Source organism: Pavona decussata, unplaced genomic scaffold, assembly GCF_977016875.1.
Source record: "Pavona decussata unplaced genomic scaffold, jaPavDecu1.1 SCAFFOLD_3, whole genome shotgun sequence".
NCBI classification, from domain to species: domain Eukaryota; kingdom Metazoa; phylum Cnidaria; class Anthozoa; order Scleractinia; family Agariciidae; genus Pavona; species Pavona decussata.
The window spans coordinates 1809493-1827500 of record NW_028145427.1 but is presented as its reverse complement, the minus strand read 5'-3'; the positions used below and the strand labels follow the sequence as shown (position 1 = coordinate 1827500).

Here is an 18008-nt window from a genome sequence, read left to right as displayed (position 1 = left end):
TGTACGAAAAAGGTGTTTGCCATAACACCGATTCAAGGTGGAATTTAATTTACCTTAACTGACACAAATTTTCTTTGATCTTGGCAATGAAACTAACCATTTTGGATTCACCTGTGAGAATATGGCGAAAATTTCCTTACTTCAGTTAACGCTCAGTAGGAAATTCATGGGTTCATTTAGCACTTTAATAAACATGCACTATAGAGTGAATTCTCTGATCCATCATTTGAAATATTTAACGGCTTATTTTACAGCCTTTTGCGAATTCAAAACCCTACGAAAATAAACAATACAAAATTAGACTAGAAACTTGGCTAAGAATAGCCCCTTCTGTGGATTGTCCCTGAACAAAAATCATTGAAGAAGGGAAGGGATCTATTTAGATTTCAGATAACCTTATCGAAAAAAAATATATTGCCAAACAAGAAAGGTGAAAGTTTCATTGAAAACTTCTTTGTTATTTCTAGGAGCCACCGGACATGAAGACAATCAGTGATCAGCGTGACATGATCATGAGGTTTGCTGACCGCGACGGAGATGATGGAATTCAGAAAGAAGAACTCGGCTTGTTCTTCTCTGTTGCGCAGTCGCGACGAGTGCAAGAAATCAAGGTGGATGCGGAGGGAAGAGAAGCGGAGAGAAAAGCAGAGAAAGAAGCCGAGAAACAAGAACAACAGCAAAAGAAAAAGGAGGACAGCGGGTCTACTGACGGAAATGCGGGTTGTTGTTGGCTGTTGTGAGGAGACAGAGAAAAAAATCCAAGAAAACTTTGACTTTGCAAATCTCGTATCTAGCCAGTGCCCATATGCTTTTCAGTCAGCGGATGGTTACCAGGGCGACCAACCGCTGACCGAAGAGCCTGAAGACTCGCATGAGATTGAACCGTTGTAAACTCGTGCTTGAGCCCGCGTTTCCTTAACAAGTGCGCAGATAACCGCTAGTGAAGGACAATGCGGACTCTAGATGTGAGTGAGCAACTGAGATTGAAAATGTCCATTCTGATCACGTTCAAGGTTTTAAGAAACAAGCGAAGATAAAAGGAAGCATTGCTGTTTATCGAAAAACTAAAATATAATTAGCTGCTCTTCAAAAGCTGTGCTCAACATTTGAGTGTCAAACGTGCCAGAGAACTAAACATAAACTTAATTGAAGCTGCTCAATATAAACCTCCATTCTTTCTCTCACATAAAAGAGAGCAATAAAAACATTATTGACGACAATAATTACAACTAAAGATTTATTGTTATGAGCTTATTCAGGTAGTCTCGTACCCAGATCTCACTTTCCTGTACCGAACTTGGTAGGTCTGGGTACGAGATAAGTCTTAAGGAACTCATTTTGTTGCAAGCATGGGACTACAAAAAAGAAAACCGTGTCCCACAGGGATCCCATACCTCTACTACTATGTAATATCAAGAAAAACGCATCGTTTCGTTGGTTCGCGAGGCCACTGATCCCTCTATTTTGAATTAGACATCAGAAAAAGTGAAATCGGAAACCGTTCGGAGCTACCAGTAAAATCGGAAGCTCCGATTAACTTCCGAGCTTTCCCTGTCGCCGCAGACCTCGCGATTTCTTTGTTCTACACTTCCTCGTACTAGACGACCACGTTATAAATTCTACTACATGTGAGGTTTCCCTGTGGACTCAAACACATCACTCATTGCACACGGGTCAGCTCTAAACACTGAGCTCCAAAGAGGAGAGGCTACAAGGAGACTCATGGCGAGTTTGGGCATCCGTAGAGGGCACCCCCATTTTAATTTTTGCAGTCTCATGCCCGTCACAAACTGATTACTGGTCACTTATTAAATAAACAAACTCCACAACTGCCATATTTCATTTTATTAATTTATTTGTTGTTCAGTTGTAAGCGTTGAAACAAAATCATGATCTTTTGGGTGAAAACAAATGTTATACAGAGACATGACATAAAGCGCTCTTCAGAGAATGGAAATAAATTTTAGTCAAACAGCTCAGTGGGGGAAGACCCTATTCATTCTTGAACATCAAGCAGCCTCTCGGGTAACCACGCTTTCATCTAAGGGTCTCAAATATCGTGAATAATTCTGCTAAAATCCAGCGTTTTGACAAACGGCTTCCTGACATCTATTGCCGTCACTGCGAGCGTTAAATGCAGCTTCAGTCTCCGACATAAATAACGAGTGACGTTCACAGATTCCATAGCATGTGAATCCAATACAAATTATTCATTCGTGCATGTGTCCTGTAGGTCGTATATTAGGTCATCTTCTTTTGTACCTGCAGAACAAGACACAGAATAGTATTTGCGTAACGAAGAAACACCTGAACAAGTGAATTACTTTGGAAACGAATAGCGTTAAAGCAGTTCAACAGTGTTGGATCTACAGGTTTGGTTTCTGCCATTGTGTTTTCTACTTTACACGAGACGCGTTACATCACGGTTTCCTCTCTAGCAAATGTTTGGAAGAGGAGGTGTAGATACCCTAACTGTTTCATGCTTTGAAAACTAACGCTAAGAACTGGAATGATGCATATCTTGGCCAGCAAAAAAATCTACAATCTTGGACAAAACTGTGAAGAAACTTTTTGTCGATCTACAAATTCCACCGCTACAGTGATACATCAACAACTCAATGTTGGTCCGCCGCTGCAAAAAAAGGCTGGGTAATCGTAAGGCCTTCAAAGCAACATTGAAGGGGATTGGGGGGGGGGGGGGGTGGGGGGGGGGTGTGAAGGTATGCTTCTCCAGACGGTGTTTCCTTGAGGGAGATGGAAATATATGCGTAAAAGTCGTTTTTTTCTCAACTAGTTTTGTCCAAGGTTGTACATGTAGATCGAATTAGTTTGCTATTTTTTTTATTATTATTTTCATTTGAATTGTAGTAGATACTAACCAAACCTTCGACATTTTTCGCTTTCAGGAGTTCACAATTAATACGAATCTTAGCACGCTACAAGACAACAAATTTCAGGTTACATGTAAACTCACCTTTTCTTGGACTTGAATCTTCCCGGGCTTTTCTTAAACTTCTTTGAATCGTCGGGTTTTGAACTATGAAATATGCAGGCACGTTGATTTATCAAACTGGCTCAAACAATTAACGTTCAATTTTCCTTCACACAAGGCTAGGCTGTAGATTAAGATTATACAATCGCACTTTTATAAGATGGCCCAACTAGTCCACTAAGGAAAGACGTGTTCTGATCAATTCCTGGGGGGTGTTTCGAATTTTACACGAATCGCTCACAACTATTTTGTATCTTCGAGAAAGTGGAATAGCTATGGAAACAGGGAATATCTTTCCGATTTCTCAAGCAGAGTCCACAAGGGTAAAATGTCAGGGGAATTAAAACCACTTCCACCATCACTAAAACAACCAACCTCTGTCTGAACGATTTGAGTGCTTTTTTGCTGGTATCTGTGAGTTCTTTGTCGAATGTCTTCGAACGTAAACCACCGCCAACATCAGCACCTTTCCTTTTCGAAGATTTTCCTGTGGAAAATAATTTTGCATTGATCAGTTCATTCAAACTTACTGTAATCTATGCGAAAGAAAAAACTTTCCAACTACAGAAACAAGGCATTGGTTTGCTTAGGGTTCGCTTTGAAAGGAACATACTTGAAATCAGAATATCGTTTTGATTTCACAAATTCATCTTTTCCAAAATGCTGGCACATCTTAATTCTTTTACTTGGCTTTACAACACTGGATTCAATATGGGGTTATGGATTTTTCTGGGGATCTTCATTGCAATGCGCCGATCAACTCGAAACTTGAACATCCTTGAACTTAGGATCTGAACTCTTGAAGATTGGTTTGTTCAAATCCTTCAATGACATTCGATACGCTAGAAGTGTATACCGGAAGGCGGCGTCGTCTAGTGGTTAGGTGCGCCGGACGTGTAATCTGGACTGAGGCCCAGGATCAAGTCCCGCTCCAAGGCCATGCTTTGCAAATAGCCAACTGATTTGCCTCCCACCAGTTGGGATTTTTAACTATGTTATGCTCAGTTTGCATATTTATTTCACTGGTTCATAGTGTCTCCAATTAGCGCTACAGCACTAAATACTTCGACACTTAAATAAAGTCATTTTTTTGTCGTTGTTGTTGTTGTTGTTGTTGTTTTTAAATCATGATGCACGATATGGTCGTTTATGTTTGTTTCGGTTCGAAGTACTCGCAACAACATCGCCGGGTTTGTAAATTGTAAGACAACCCTTAGGCAAATGACATAAAACAGTAATAATTCTTATTATAACAAAACAACTCAAAAACCTTTAGAGTCGGGTTTGTCCGGAGGGAAGGCGTGTAATCGTTTCTTTTTTCTCGATCTCTTTGCTTCTCGTGAGATGAATTCCATCTCTTTTCGCGCTTTCTTCTCTTCGCCCTAAACAACAACGCAGAAAAATATTTATTTATTATAAGCTGTTAAAATCAAACAAAAACGTCCAGTCTCGATATTCGTCTATCGACCAATCAATCAATCAATCAATCAATACTAAGTCAGTCAATCAATCAATGGATCAAGCAATCACTCACTCAATTAATCAGTCTGTTAATCAGTCAATCAATCAATAAATCAATCAACCAACCAATCAATCAATAAATCAACCAATCGATCAATTATTGCAACTTCAAAACGCCAAAAGGCATTATTTGCATCAAACGGTTCCTAAACTGATGGTCCAGTTTTATTTCAAGCTACTACTGATTCGCTTGAACTTTTGGTTACGGATGACCAGGAGAAAAACAACAGCAATTTAAAATCTGGGACAACTGTTAAAGAAAATAGACGATGTAAAGTCCGAAGACTACTGCAAAGCTGACACAACGTAATATATTTTAAAACAATATTTCGGCTGGCCAAACCAGCCTTCTTCAGGTTTAGATGTTACTAAATTATATGAATGAAATTACAATATTATATTATGGAGGATGTTGCAATACATAGGAGCGGCTGAAAAGACGTTTACAAGGTGATACCAAAAGATAAGAAAATAAGTAAAATAAAATAAAAAATTAGAATTCATCACGTCTATTCAAACCGTGGGGTTCCAAGGTCCCCGCTAAATCTATAAGAAAAGACTCTCTGGCTTTTCTGATTGAATCACGTGAGGAGTGGATAACTTCAAGTGGTATTAGTTGCATGTCAGTGTGGCAAGAAAGGTATTTTTTTAAAATGTTGATTTTGGTACTTTTGATAGCAAAAGGATTTCAAAAATGGCTAGCTGCATGTTCACCCCCAAACAGCATACTCTAATTTGGATGAAAAAAAGTCAAACAAACCGCAGAACTGGTTTGTGCAAAAAAATTCAACCAACTTACATTTTCGTTTTCGTTCCCTGCCTTCTTTCCTTTCTTCTTTTCATTTTTAGATTTTTTGGTGGCAGGACCGTTCGTTCCATTCTCTGGCAAAAACGACAATAAAGAAATTGTTAATTGAAAAACAGCAAATAAATAACTAAGAATGAATCAACAAATCAATAAATAACACTCAAAGCAGCACAATTTCCTTACCAGATTTTCTTTTCAGGTCTGCCTTGCTCTGAAACCAGACCCGAGGAGGCCTGGAGAATATTTCTTCTTCGTGTTCAATGAGGTTTCGCGCTTTATTCATCTCCATCTCTGAGATTCTCAACTAAAACCGAGAAACAAACTCATTAATAAAGTGTGGTTAGCCTGCAGAAAAGGCGTTATTTTGTTTTGAGTTTTTCACTTGAACGGAGGCAAGCGCGGGTTACACGCGACGGCGAGGGACTCGCGCTTAGCTCCGCTCAGCTGAAAAACGTAAAAAATAAATAAATAAATAAATAAATAAATAAATAAATAAATAGATAAATAAATAATAATAATAATAATAATAATAATAATAATAATAATAATAATAATAATAATAATAAATAACGCCTGTTCTGCAGGCTAAGTGTGGTAGTCATTGTTCACAATGTAATAATCCACCTATCAGTGAGCAGTACATCTGTTAAAAGCCTGCGAGAACAGACACATTTTTTCCGGCTATTTTTTCACCCGCCGAGTGAAACAAGATCTGAAAAAGGTGTCCGCAATCGCAAGTTAATCTGTAAACAACTGTAAAATTATCTCACCTGAGGTGAAGCTCTTAGTGAACAAAGTTTGATGATAAAAGGCGAGAAGTAAACAAATATTCAAGAACCGAAAGTAAAACAAACTACTGTAACAAACAAACAATTCGTGACCGGTTAGAAGCGGCGGCAACAGCAACTGAACGAGAATGACGTTAAGATTTTAAACATGCGTTTGTTACTCTATACTGTTTATTTCTAGGTCGCTTTTGCAAAAAATAAATAAACATACATAAATAAACAATGAATAAAATTGGGACAGGGTTTATTCTTCGTCAACATCGATTAAATAATCAGAACTCGAGAATTACTTCCGGGAAACCAACACAAGACTTCAAGCACAAGGAAGCTTGAAATGGGTTCCTAGCAGTCACTTCGAGTAATTGAGTTCCACAAAAGTACTATGTACAGCAAGCACCAAGTTGGCGAGATAATTGAGAAGTTCAAACAATAAACCTTACTCGATTACTTTAACTTGACTTGCTCGTAATAAAATTTACAGGCGCATTTCACGAAAATTTTTAACATTGCTATAAAAGTAAATTAATAGTACCTCTTTTTCTTCGCTTTCCTGTTTCAGAATTTCCTTCATGTCTTTGTCAAGTCCTCGGATTTTAGTTTTGTACTTGTCGATCACCTCTGGAAACCAAAACAAGATAAGAATAAATTTATGTGTGGACATTTAATTAGTCTTCAAAGCTTACTATATGAGCAACTGAAAAAAGAAAACTATTCCTCTCACCTGGAGGGACTATTCTACTCTTCACTGGTGTTTTGGCTAATTTCACAATCTCTTTCAATAATTTTCTTTCCTTCTCTCCAACTAGTGACACGGATCTAAAAACAACGAAGAGAAACAGTCAGTTGGAAGCAAACATAATATTACCAACTGTACAAAAATGCTAAACGAGATACAGTACCTCGGATACATTATATAGTTGAGCAAGAACAAACGCAAACGTACCCTCCTCTCAGAAGCGAAAATTGCGAGATGACAAAATAAGGTTGCGTTCGATTGACCGTATTCCGGAATAAGAATATAATCGAAAGAGCTGCTAGGTTCTTAAATTTGGTATTTCTGCAAACCTTCGCTGACACATGATAATTTAAGAGCGATTTTGTTCTCCTGTAACTTCCAAAATTTTTATACTCATTTGTAAACACACTATTGTAACCCAGTCCCTAATTTAAAGTGATAAATCATATGTACTTTTGAGCATTTGTAAATTTACCGCAATTCAATTCACTGATCCGACAAAGCGCCGAAGCTGTACATAGAAACGCGATGTTATGTCTGGCCCCGGTTGTTCAAAGAGCGGATAAGTCTCTATCCCGCGGACAAAAGGAACTCCAGCTAGCACACTTTATTCGCTGGATAGCGGCTTATCACTGAATATACAGTGAGTAGTCCCTTCTTTGAACAACTGGGGCCTGAGAGTGCAGGCGATGTACATACTGCATGTAAGATGACATAGACTGTACCTTCCACTGCGCCCCGCACGAGCTGTTCTGCCCACTCTGTGAATGTACTGCTTCATTGTTGGTGGAAGACTGGCATTAATGACCTGTTAAAATCAAGACAAAACATTAATCACACGGCACTTTACAAGCAAGAGGCAGCAAGGGAGAATTTAAACCAGTACAGAACTTGAGAGGTACACTGTACTTTTATGCTGACGGTGAGCATTTAAAAACATTTTTGTTTTCTGCAAATTTGTGCTAATGTCTTAAGCGGGGTCACCTCAGAAGTCTAATGCTACGTTCGATTGACTGTATTCCGGAATAAGAATAAGCGGAATAGCTGTTTAATTTCTGTTTTTAAGTAAATTTGGTAAATTTGACATTTCTGCAAACTTTCGCCGACACGTGATAATTTAACAGACATTTTGTAACTCCAAAAACCTCTTATTAGGGATTTCTCGTCATCATTGTATGTATGCATCAATAAATCCCATCCTAAAATTAATAGAATGCAGGAATTTGTCTCCTGTTATAAAGCGTACATTGAGCGCGATTTTATTAAACATCTTTCGCTTAAAGCCCAAACTGATCAACCTATATTTCTTAGAAAATTTCTCACCAACTATTGATAAAAAAAACAACTTGTCGATCAGTTTTCAAACTATAAATTTCAGCAGAACTGACAATAAGAGTCACCAAAAGATGTTTTAGTTTGCAATAAGAAAGAAGGAATAAAAGGCTTGAAATATTCTCCAGCTTTATTTGAGAACACTTACTGTTTTTACGCCAAGAATATCCAATCCTCTGGACGCTAAATCCGTGGCTACGAGAATGTCAACTTCGCCTTCCTTGAATTTCCTTAAAGCTTCTAGTCTCTAAATTCAAACATCAATAACAATGAGTTATTCATATGAAACATTTTTTTCTGTCACAGCCCGGAAGTGCATGTAACGGTGCAAAATAAACTCTCTAAAATTACAAGCATTCCTTGCAGATACTTTCCTCTCGTTAGAATACACAGTGTAATTTGAATCTAACCGTAAATGCAATGGACACCTCACGCACCTGTAGCTGTGTTAAGTTCCCATGGAGTTCCTCGACATTCAAACCCAGCAAGCCCAAGATGATCCGCAGTTTGTGAGCCGAATTCTTGGTTTGCAGGAATATCAAGCAGTGTTCATTAAAGGTTCGACTGCAGAGTGCTGCAAGAGAGGGATAACAATTTATAGCTTTAATTAGTCTAGTCTTGTCTACTGAGAGTGATGTATTCGCTGACTTAGGACACTGAGAAACAGACGAATAACTTGTTACACTATACAGAATTTTATAACATAAAACTTGTCTCTTCTGCACAAACACCCTTTGGAAAGTTGTCAATCACAAGAGATGGAAAGTTCAGTTACAATACAGTGCAGTACAATACAGTACTTCACAAAAAACACATCTAAAAAGTCTCAATTTCAACGAAAATCAAAGTGGTCGCTCAGAGTTGTAAGGGAGATACAACAGACTAAAATGCAACACCTGTTTGTCAAACACTTGTCTGGCATTTTGTAGAGGCCTGCACTGGCAATGATGGTCAATCATGGGTTCGAATCCCATTGAAGCCTGAAATTTTTCAGGCCTTCTTTTCGCAACCGCTTAAGTCGCGTAAATAACTGCGAGGGTCTTTCTTCTGTATAAAACTTGTTTGACAGCAGGAAAGATTCCTTGGATTTTCGTGCAAAGGGAAGAAGCTGCAACAGCAGTTGGCAAAAGTAGACATCCGTCACCTTTCTCCACCTTAAATTTATGCTTTTGTCTCGTGCACACAAACAAGACATTACCTACCTGTAACTATAGCCAATCGATCATCTTCTCTGTTGTTCCTTATTCTTACAAACTCTTGCCGTAAGTTGTGAGCCACATCAGTGTTATTATCAACAAACAGTCTCACAGGCTGGTTCAGTGAAAGAGTGACAAGTTCTTCAACCTGAAAACAAGACATACAACAGCGTTTAGTGAATGGAACAAACATCCACGGGACAAAGATTTGAAGACCTTAGTTTGTAAAAAAACTGTAATACTTACATTTAGGAATTTAAAAAATAAAAATGTACATTTAGCTATCGTCTTTACGAATGACAGTATTCTTTTTTAATAAGTTAGGCTATACATGTGCGAGAAATCAAGGGCATTAGGCTGATCAGAGCACAAACAGTCACTTGTGCTTTGCCCCCTTGTCGCGTCTTACAGTACGTGAATCGCCCTATATGTTTCCTGTGTTTCGCTAGAAATTTGTTCTACTTTACAATACACTAACGTGTAAGAAAATCTCGTATCGTGAGACACGAGGGTGCTAACTTACTTTGGAGTGGTACTAACTATAGCTATCCACAGTTTAAAATTATACTTTATCTATTGGTAATTAGTTTATAGGCTCGATTACCAACCGCTGTTCGGGAAATGAGCCCACGCTTACCAGGCCATTTCCGAGTTGCTTTGAACCTCATTATGAAAGCGAGGCTAAGTGCAAAGTTTTTGCTATGAAAATTAGTTTTCATTCATATGCAAACAAAACTAATTTTGAAAGTAGATATATGAAACATATATTTTGAACTGCGGATGAAAGATCAGATAGAAGAAAGATCCTCGCAGTTAGTACGCAACTTAAGCAGTTACGGAAAGAAAGCCTGAAAAAAAATTGAAAAAAATTTCTTTTCTTTTTTCAGGCTTTCTTTTAGCAACTGCTTAAGTTGCGTACTAACTGCGAGGATCTTTCTTCTATATGAAAACTAATTTTCATATGAAAAGCTTTTGCACTTAGCCTCGCGTTCATAATGAGGTTCACAGCAACTCAGAAATGGCTTTGTTTAGAAATTTATACAAAATTTACTGATAATTTTGCTTTTACGAGAATACTGGATCATTTTTGGTACACATACCTCATCTGTCATTGTTGCCGAGAACAGCATTGTTTGCCTTCCTCTCGGGCTCAGCTTAACAATTTCCTCCATCTGGTCTTGAAAGTTCTCATCCAGCATTCTACAGACACGATTTAACACATTAAGCAAAGATGCAGGCCACAGCAAATATCAGGACACGGTGGTTCAAAGGGAGGATCAGAAAGTGCAACTTTATCCAGTGGATAAAATGTATTAGTTGAAGTGCATTCTACCCCTTGGTAACAACTTAAATTGTCTCTACTAGATAACATCCCGTGGGGGTCAGCTTGGCTGATCCTGAAATTCTGGGGGATGGGTTGCATACAGAATCTTCTGATAAGTGGGAATTTTCTACAATCATTCTCTGCATCCCGAAGGATTTTCTTGAGCACTACACTATTGGATCACTTGGCTGAAGGTGGTTTACTGAAGATACCTTGTTTGGGGTGGGGGTGGGGGGGGGGGGGGTTTGGGGGAGGACACCATTTATCTCATGAATTACTGGCCAAATTTTATTGGCTTTAAAGTTTGAGTTGACAAAGAAAATAATATTCAGCTAGCAAGAGTCAGCATTTGCTAGAAAAACAACAAAAGTGCAGTTGAATGTCACTGTCATTTTAAAGAAACCATCTTTTGAGGTTGAGGAAAGGGGGAAGGTGGGGTGCAGGCAGAGACCACCATCCATTTTGTGGGTCCAGTTTTAGTTTAATAGTTTTGACCTCTTCCCTTATTTGAAAAAAAGACTAGTATTATAATCCATGATCCAAACCTGTCAGCTTCATCAAGAACAATAATTTCCACAGTCTGTAGACTGAATGATGGTGTGTTATGCAGATGATCAACCAGTCTTCCTGGAGTGGCTATCACAATATCAGGTCCTTTACGCAGTGCTGCTTCCTGGCTCTTACTGTCAAGGCCCCCTGGATTGTGCAAGAAGATTATAGTCATAACAATAATATTATTAGTAGAAATGCAGTTAATTTACTGGCTATTAATTTCACCTTGTATGAGCACAAGCGCAAGAGAATTCATAGTACAGTTGTCCTATGTATTACTGCATGTAAAAGCAATGTTAGTCTGAAATGTCAGCAGTGTCCTCCCCCTAACCCTCAGGGGTGCAGGAGAGAGAGCCTGCGCTCCCTGTGGGTTAGGGGGAGGAGACGGCTGACATTTTAGACTAAAGCAATGTTTGCAAAATGTATGTTTATAATTCCTGAGTTATGCGCAAAAATTTGAAAAATGGAACTACATGTACACTGTACAGCTCCCTGACAGAAATGACTACAAACTGCTCATTAATTTTAACTGGAAAATTACTGTGTGAGTGTTAATCAATAACCTATTAACATTTAAATTGAAATGATGTGTTCGTGTCTCAGTTTCCAAAGGATCAACCAAACAACATTGAACAGGTGTTAAATTAGGGCAAAAGATGAATCTGAAAATACACCTCCAGGTGGTTTAACTCTTGGAGCAATGTTTAAGTGTTTGTTTACAGTTGCTTTTTACTTCTTCATACATGTACAGTAGGTAGTAAAAAAATAAGGATTTGTGTGTCTGAATGACTGCTTAAAAGAGAGGCGTCCGTATGTGCGGGATGCAAAATTTATATATGCATGCCAACAGAGGCTCATTGTACCATGAATAAACAAGTTTTACATTGTATGTGCGGATGTTTACTAACCAGTTGCCAGGCAGACTTGGATGTTTGTGTGCTTGGATAATGTTTTGGCCACTGAATGAACCTACAAAAAATTGAAAAAAAGATCACTCTGCACTGTTTTAATAAATAATACTATTATAATAATAAATTGTAGAAAATTATTTGATCATACATGTAATGATACCGTAATTTATAATAATCCACTAATCACTGAAGTATTACGGTATACTAAAGGGACTTTGAGAACTAATATCAAATGACTAGAAAAGCTACTGTATAATTGCTATAATTAAGCTAAATAATCAAATAGAAGAAAGATCCTTGCAGCTAGTATGCAACTTACGCAGTTGCGAAACAAACACTGCTTAAGTTGCGTAGTAACTGCGAGGATCTTTCTTCTATTTGATCTCTCATCCACAGTTCAAAATATATGTTTCATATATTTACATTCATTTAAGCTAAATAAATTTAAATAATAAAATTCCTGAATTTTCAATTTCCTTTTCTTATCACTTCCACTAATATTATTTTACACAACTCATACCTGAATAGCAAGTTCTCTTGTTGGAGTAAGAATGAGTACTCTTGTAACTGAAGCCTGTTGTGGTCTGTAGATAAGTCGCTCCAAAATTGGAAGCATGTATGCAGCTGTCTTGCCTACATGCAAAAAAAACATTTCTTTGTTTTTATATTATTTTATAATAATTCATTTGTGACTTTTCAGGGCTTTCATACTACACCCATTTAATAATAATGACCATTCAAACAACATAACCAATCCATCATTTTAATATTTCAGCATTGTTTTTAATAGACATGCATCAGTATCTTGTTGTTGATAAAGTCTTGTTGTTGATAATAAAAGTCTTTAGGAGATTGGGCATTTGCAGTAGCAGCACCGAGGATATGTGATGGACTGCCCATTTAGAAGTAAGGAACGGGGTGAATGTTGATCGTTTTAAGCCGCTTTCAAAGATTATTATTTTCATTTACCAACCTGTTCCGGTTGCGGCACATGCACAGATATCTTTTCCCATCAGAGCCACAGGAACAGTGGAAGCTTGGATCGGAGTGGGATGGCTGAATCCTAAATCATTGATAGCCTTTTGATATCAATAAAAAGAGGATTATGTCACAACATAACTTTTAATTTGTATGATTGTTCAATGACTGCTGGAAACCTTTTTCATTAACTTGTAAGTTCTGTACAGTTGTAGTTTCTTACTGTTAAAAGATCTTGAACACCATTACAGTAGTTACAATAAAATTATTATTAATATTCTAGAAACAGATGTGGCATTCTTGGGTTTGTAAGTCACACTGTTGCTGTGGCTGAGGTTGTGGAAGCTTAAGAGCACAAGCATTCAAGTAAAAGCTACATGTATCACATAGCAGACTCACAAATCCGTTCTCTCCAATATGTATGAATTATTTTGCTATGTACACCAGCACTCTTATTTGTTTCACCATAAAGTGAAGCTGGTGAGCAAAGGTTATTTGCTGCACTGCACATGTTGTTAATCACTTTGAGGACTTGATATCCCTTTAACCTCTTACCTGTACATGGAAATCTTTCATCCACTGTTCAAGTTCAGATTATTCTATGTTACACATGCTTTGATTCACAATACATTTGCACCAAAATGTAAATAAGTCAAAGACATGAATGCTGTACCTTGAGTAAAGGTCTTGACAGGTTCATAGTTGTGAAGGTTTGATGCATCACTTGAGGAGGTGGCTCTTCAAAAAATTTCTTTTTCTTTTCAGTTATCTGTGATGATAACAAGAAAAATGATAATAATAATTGAATTTTAACCTCTTAACATTTGCATTACATTTTGCAGTTCCAGAAAAAATCCATACCCACCCCTTGGAAGGTCATTGGAAATTCCTACATGTACAGTGTAGAAGGAAAGGGGTCTTAAAAGCAAAAATTTTAGAAGCAAAGTATGAAGCTAAACTGGAATTTCCTGGGGGAGGGGGGAGTGCAAAACAAAAAATCTTCAGTGTGGGGAGTATGGATATTTTATGGAACTGCACATTTCAAAGTTGTGTCATGCCGTACTATGCCACACTGTACTTTGTACACCCATTAGCTAGCTGTAATTAATTTGAGTCATATTCAACAGCAAGATTGACAGCTTACGTGACAATGAACAGATTATTAAGTCACATAAACCTTGGAAAAAGGCCAGTTGAAAATAACATGTTTGGAGAGTAAAAGGCTATTAGGCTAAAATGAAAGGGAATCTTTTGACTTTATGTGTGGAACAAGAAGCTTTCTGTAGGTTAGGAAACATCATCTGATTTGACAGTTTAATAAAATCACAAACTAAAACTACTATTTTTCTGCACAGACATTTACCGGTATACTACTGTAGGTACATTGTACAACTAACAAACACAGACATGAAAATTTGTTTTTAAAAGTGATTTGGACAATTTGCATAATTACATGTACATATGACATCCTTTTTGCAAAACTGTGCTTTGCATCACTCAAAGACATGTGGTTAAAAACTGTGAACAGTCTGATTACATGGATAACTTAATGGATTCAAACAAGGCATGAATCTAAATTTAGTACATTTTTTTTTTGCAAATCCTGAAGTTGTGGTAGGTTCTTCAAACTACATGTATATATATTGGTTTACATGGTGGTCAGAACCCACTGGAAAATTTGCCTGTGAAGTGATTTTCATATCACAAATAAAATTATCTCCTGATAACAGATTTGAGGACAACAACAATGTTCCAATACTGTGGCCAGACCTTGTCAGTGATTTCATCATCCTCAGAACTACTTTCTTCTTCATCAGAAGCTTGGATGGGGTTTGCTGTGAGATGTGAAAATTAAAGAAGACTTTGAAATTGGAACAGATAAAAGTGAGACGATTGGAGAGAAATACATGTATGTAAAATACAAAATAGAGCTACACATAAACAGTATTCGACACTAACTTTCCTGCTAAATTGCCCTTTGGGCAACCAGGTCTCTATTTTTTGTTGCCTAGCGTATTTTTTGGTTGCCCAAAAAATCGCCGGCTCGCTTATCCCGGGAAAATACAAAGCGTAAATTTGGCCGCTCGGAGCCTGGGTTCGGTAAATCTACCATTCTTTGCGGGTTAAAAAAACATGGCGGCCACGATTTTGTGCACAGTGTTTCGTGCTCGTTTCGTTGTATCTTGTTCAAACTAATAAGTATCTTTTTTCGATCTACGGCTAACGGGTATGAAAATATCCCAAGGTAGGTACCCATATTAACACAATCAATAAATTGACGGCAAAGAGTTTTCAATTCGCTTTATTTCCTGCTGGACACACTGTGGACAGGAGCAAAACATCTGCTTGCCCGATCGGGCAACTTTTACCGTAGTTTTACTTGCCCATTGAATCATTTTACTTGCCCCGGGCAATCGGGCAAGCGTTAGTGTCGAACACTGATAAAGAAGCATGTACAACAGGCTTCCTTTACAGTGTACCTCATAAAAGGAACAAAATAATCATTGCTCAGGAGGGTAAGGGTCAAAGAGAGCAATGTTACTTATATAAACAGTGAATAACATGATAATGTACTTTCTATTAATTTTTATAACACTTCCAAGGGAAATGATTTTCTTTTTGAGATCATGGAAGTCTATTATATTGTGAACAGGGAGGGGAAGAAAATGTTTGGGCCAACAACTAAAACAAATTTTTACAAAATTTCTGGCAGGCGAAATCCCAGATCAGACACCTGATTGGCACAAATGAAGCACAGAATTTTAAGCAAAAAAATTATGAGAAAAAAATGAAAATCAACCCAAAGCTGGTGAAGAACAGCCTATGAACACATACAACTGTAATCTGAAGCTACTAGGCTGATAAGACACTTTAACTGGAGCACATAAAAAATTGAAGTGCAAACTTAATTTAAATATGTGTTTAATTTAAATCTTACAGTCGTACCACTGTTTTCTATTATTCCATTTTCTTTCCCTGAATCCAACTTTTCATCCATCTCCTCACTCTCACTTTCATTCTTTTCCGCTTCTTCTTCAGACTTATTCTGTTCAGTTTCCATATTAGATTTTCTCTGTAAAAAATCAAAGGCACAGTTTATGAATTTAATTGTTTAAATTAAGGAGGCTTGCAGCAGTTTTTCTGGGCTTAGGGTGAAAATTTTGAAATTACATGTACAATCTCGCACAGAAGATAAACTTCAATCTCTCTCAGCATTTCAATATATGATCAAAGTTAATTTTTTCAATGGTTTCCAAGCAACAACTGTTACCATAGCAATGGTAGCACATAGCCTCTCATTTAAAACATTGTTGTTTATCGCGAATTTTTTTTAACTTACTATCATAATGATATTAAACAAATTAAAAAGTATGATAACCTTCCTCTTGGCCTCCCTTCTCTTTGTTATTTTGTCCTGAAGGCTTGAAGAATTAACAGTCTGAAAAGAAAGTAACACCTACCATTAGGCTTGCAAATTCACTGGGTTTGTAACTCATTGTTGTGATGACCATGATGACAATTATGATGTATATGACAATGATGCAATCAATATCACCATCACTAACTTCAACCCGGCTTATTCTTAAAGTATACTGGTAAAGTACAATGTACGGAGGCCATTAAAGAGATTTTGCATGTTGAAGCAAGTTACATGTAGGTTGGAAAAGTCAATTAAACTACATGCCAAAAACGGGGCTTTTAGGGCTTTTGCCTTGAACTATCAAGTGAATATTATTTCATTACTTTTATTACTCTACAGAACAGGCCATTTTCTGGGATTGTCTTTAATACATGTACATGGTCTTTCTAAACTGTTCTACCAGCATCTGTCAAGGAAATTGGTGTGCATAAAATTCATGCAGACTTTGGCAAAGGAATAAATTTCAACTCATAGACCCTTCCACGGCTTTTTAAACTTTTGACATGGACCGGTTAGCGAAAATCCATCAACATTGCTACAAATCAATAAAGTTGCCAAGTTTGAGAGCGATATGTTAAAAACTAATGAGGATATGCATCTGCAAAGTTGCAAGATTTTACAGACTTTTGTATGGTGGGGGGCAAGTTCGTGCCCCCCACCATACAAACATCCATAAAATTTTGCGCCTTTGCAGAACTATATCTTTGCTCGATTCTGACACATCACTTTCATACTTGGCAAGTTTACTAATTTTGAGGCCCTCTTTCCTGTAGTATTAATGGATATTCGCTGACTGGTCCTTATCCGTGAAAGGGTCTATTGCCATCCTGTGACCGTGTTTAATGAAGGGATCACAAAATTTAAGCATTTTGCCTTTAAATGCTCGTAGTGTAGGAAAATCAAAGATTGTTGTCTTAAACAGAGTCAGGGTCTAGTTGCACCTCTCAGCTCAAGTTTCGGTTGAGGTTACCCCTCCCCCCAGGTGCAAACCATCTGTATAGTGTTCAAGGTATAGAAAGCACGTGTTACGTTGACATGCACAGTAGAGTACGTAAGCTTGGAGATTCACAAATAAACTGCGGCTTTTCTTTCTAGTTACGAACTCACCGATTGTTGTTTTTGCTTTGCAAAGTTAATAGCAACGTCAAGGTTCCAGGGATCTTCATAACTGCCTTCTGACTCTCCCGAAAAGAACTGAAAACCATCTTCGAAGAGTGATCTTCCTTTCTTCTTAGTTTTCCCTTTCTTCACGGGCTAGAAGCACAGAAATCTTTCAGTGACACGTCCAAATGGAAGATATATGACATAAATGACAATGTACCTTTTCTGGTTCATCTTCGCTGTCGGTTTCGCTGTCCAATTGATCTACATCGTCATCCGAATCTAGAGTGCCAACGAAAGGAAGAGCCGCCATCTTGGATTTGAACCGCTGTGCATCATGAGTGCAGT

General features: G+C 37.6%; 2 protein-coding genes across 2 annotated transcripts in view; one reads left to right on the top strand and one right to left on the bottom strand.

The window, feature by feature from the left end:
- LOC146489830 (calretinin-like) overlaps positions 1-1974 on the top strand; it is a 16890-nt gene extending 14916 nt beyond the window's left edge. The window contains exon 11 of the mRNA XM_085102995.1: positions 468-1974. Within this exon, the coding sequence (XP_084959121.1) occupies positions 468-740 (273 nt within the window). The 3' untranslated portion in view covers positions 741-1974. The remainder of the gene's footprint in view (positions 1-467) is intronic.
- LOC146489829 (putative ATP-dependent RNA helicase DDX27) lies at positions 1828-18008 on the bottom strand. The gene is made up of 23 exons (XM_085102982.1): positions 17881-18008; positions 17667-17813; positions 16518-16577; positions 16085-16211; positions 14909-14973; positions 13812-13907; positions 13134-13239; positions 12681-12793; positions 12158-12218; positions 11243-11393; positions 10474-10573; positions 9380-9521; positions 8615-8751; positions 8326-8424; positions 7571-7653; positions 6831-6925; positions 6642-6727; positions 5505-5625; positions 5313-5395; positions 4263-4374; positions 3368-3479; positions 2975-3037; positions 1828-2262 (listed from the first exon to the last, which is right to left on the bottom strand). Exons 1-23 carry the CDS (start codon positions 17971-17973, stop codon positions 2247-2249), a joined length of 2268 nt encoding a protein of 755 aa, XP_084959108.1. The 5' UTR covers positions 17974-18008; the 3' UTR covers positions 1828-2246.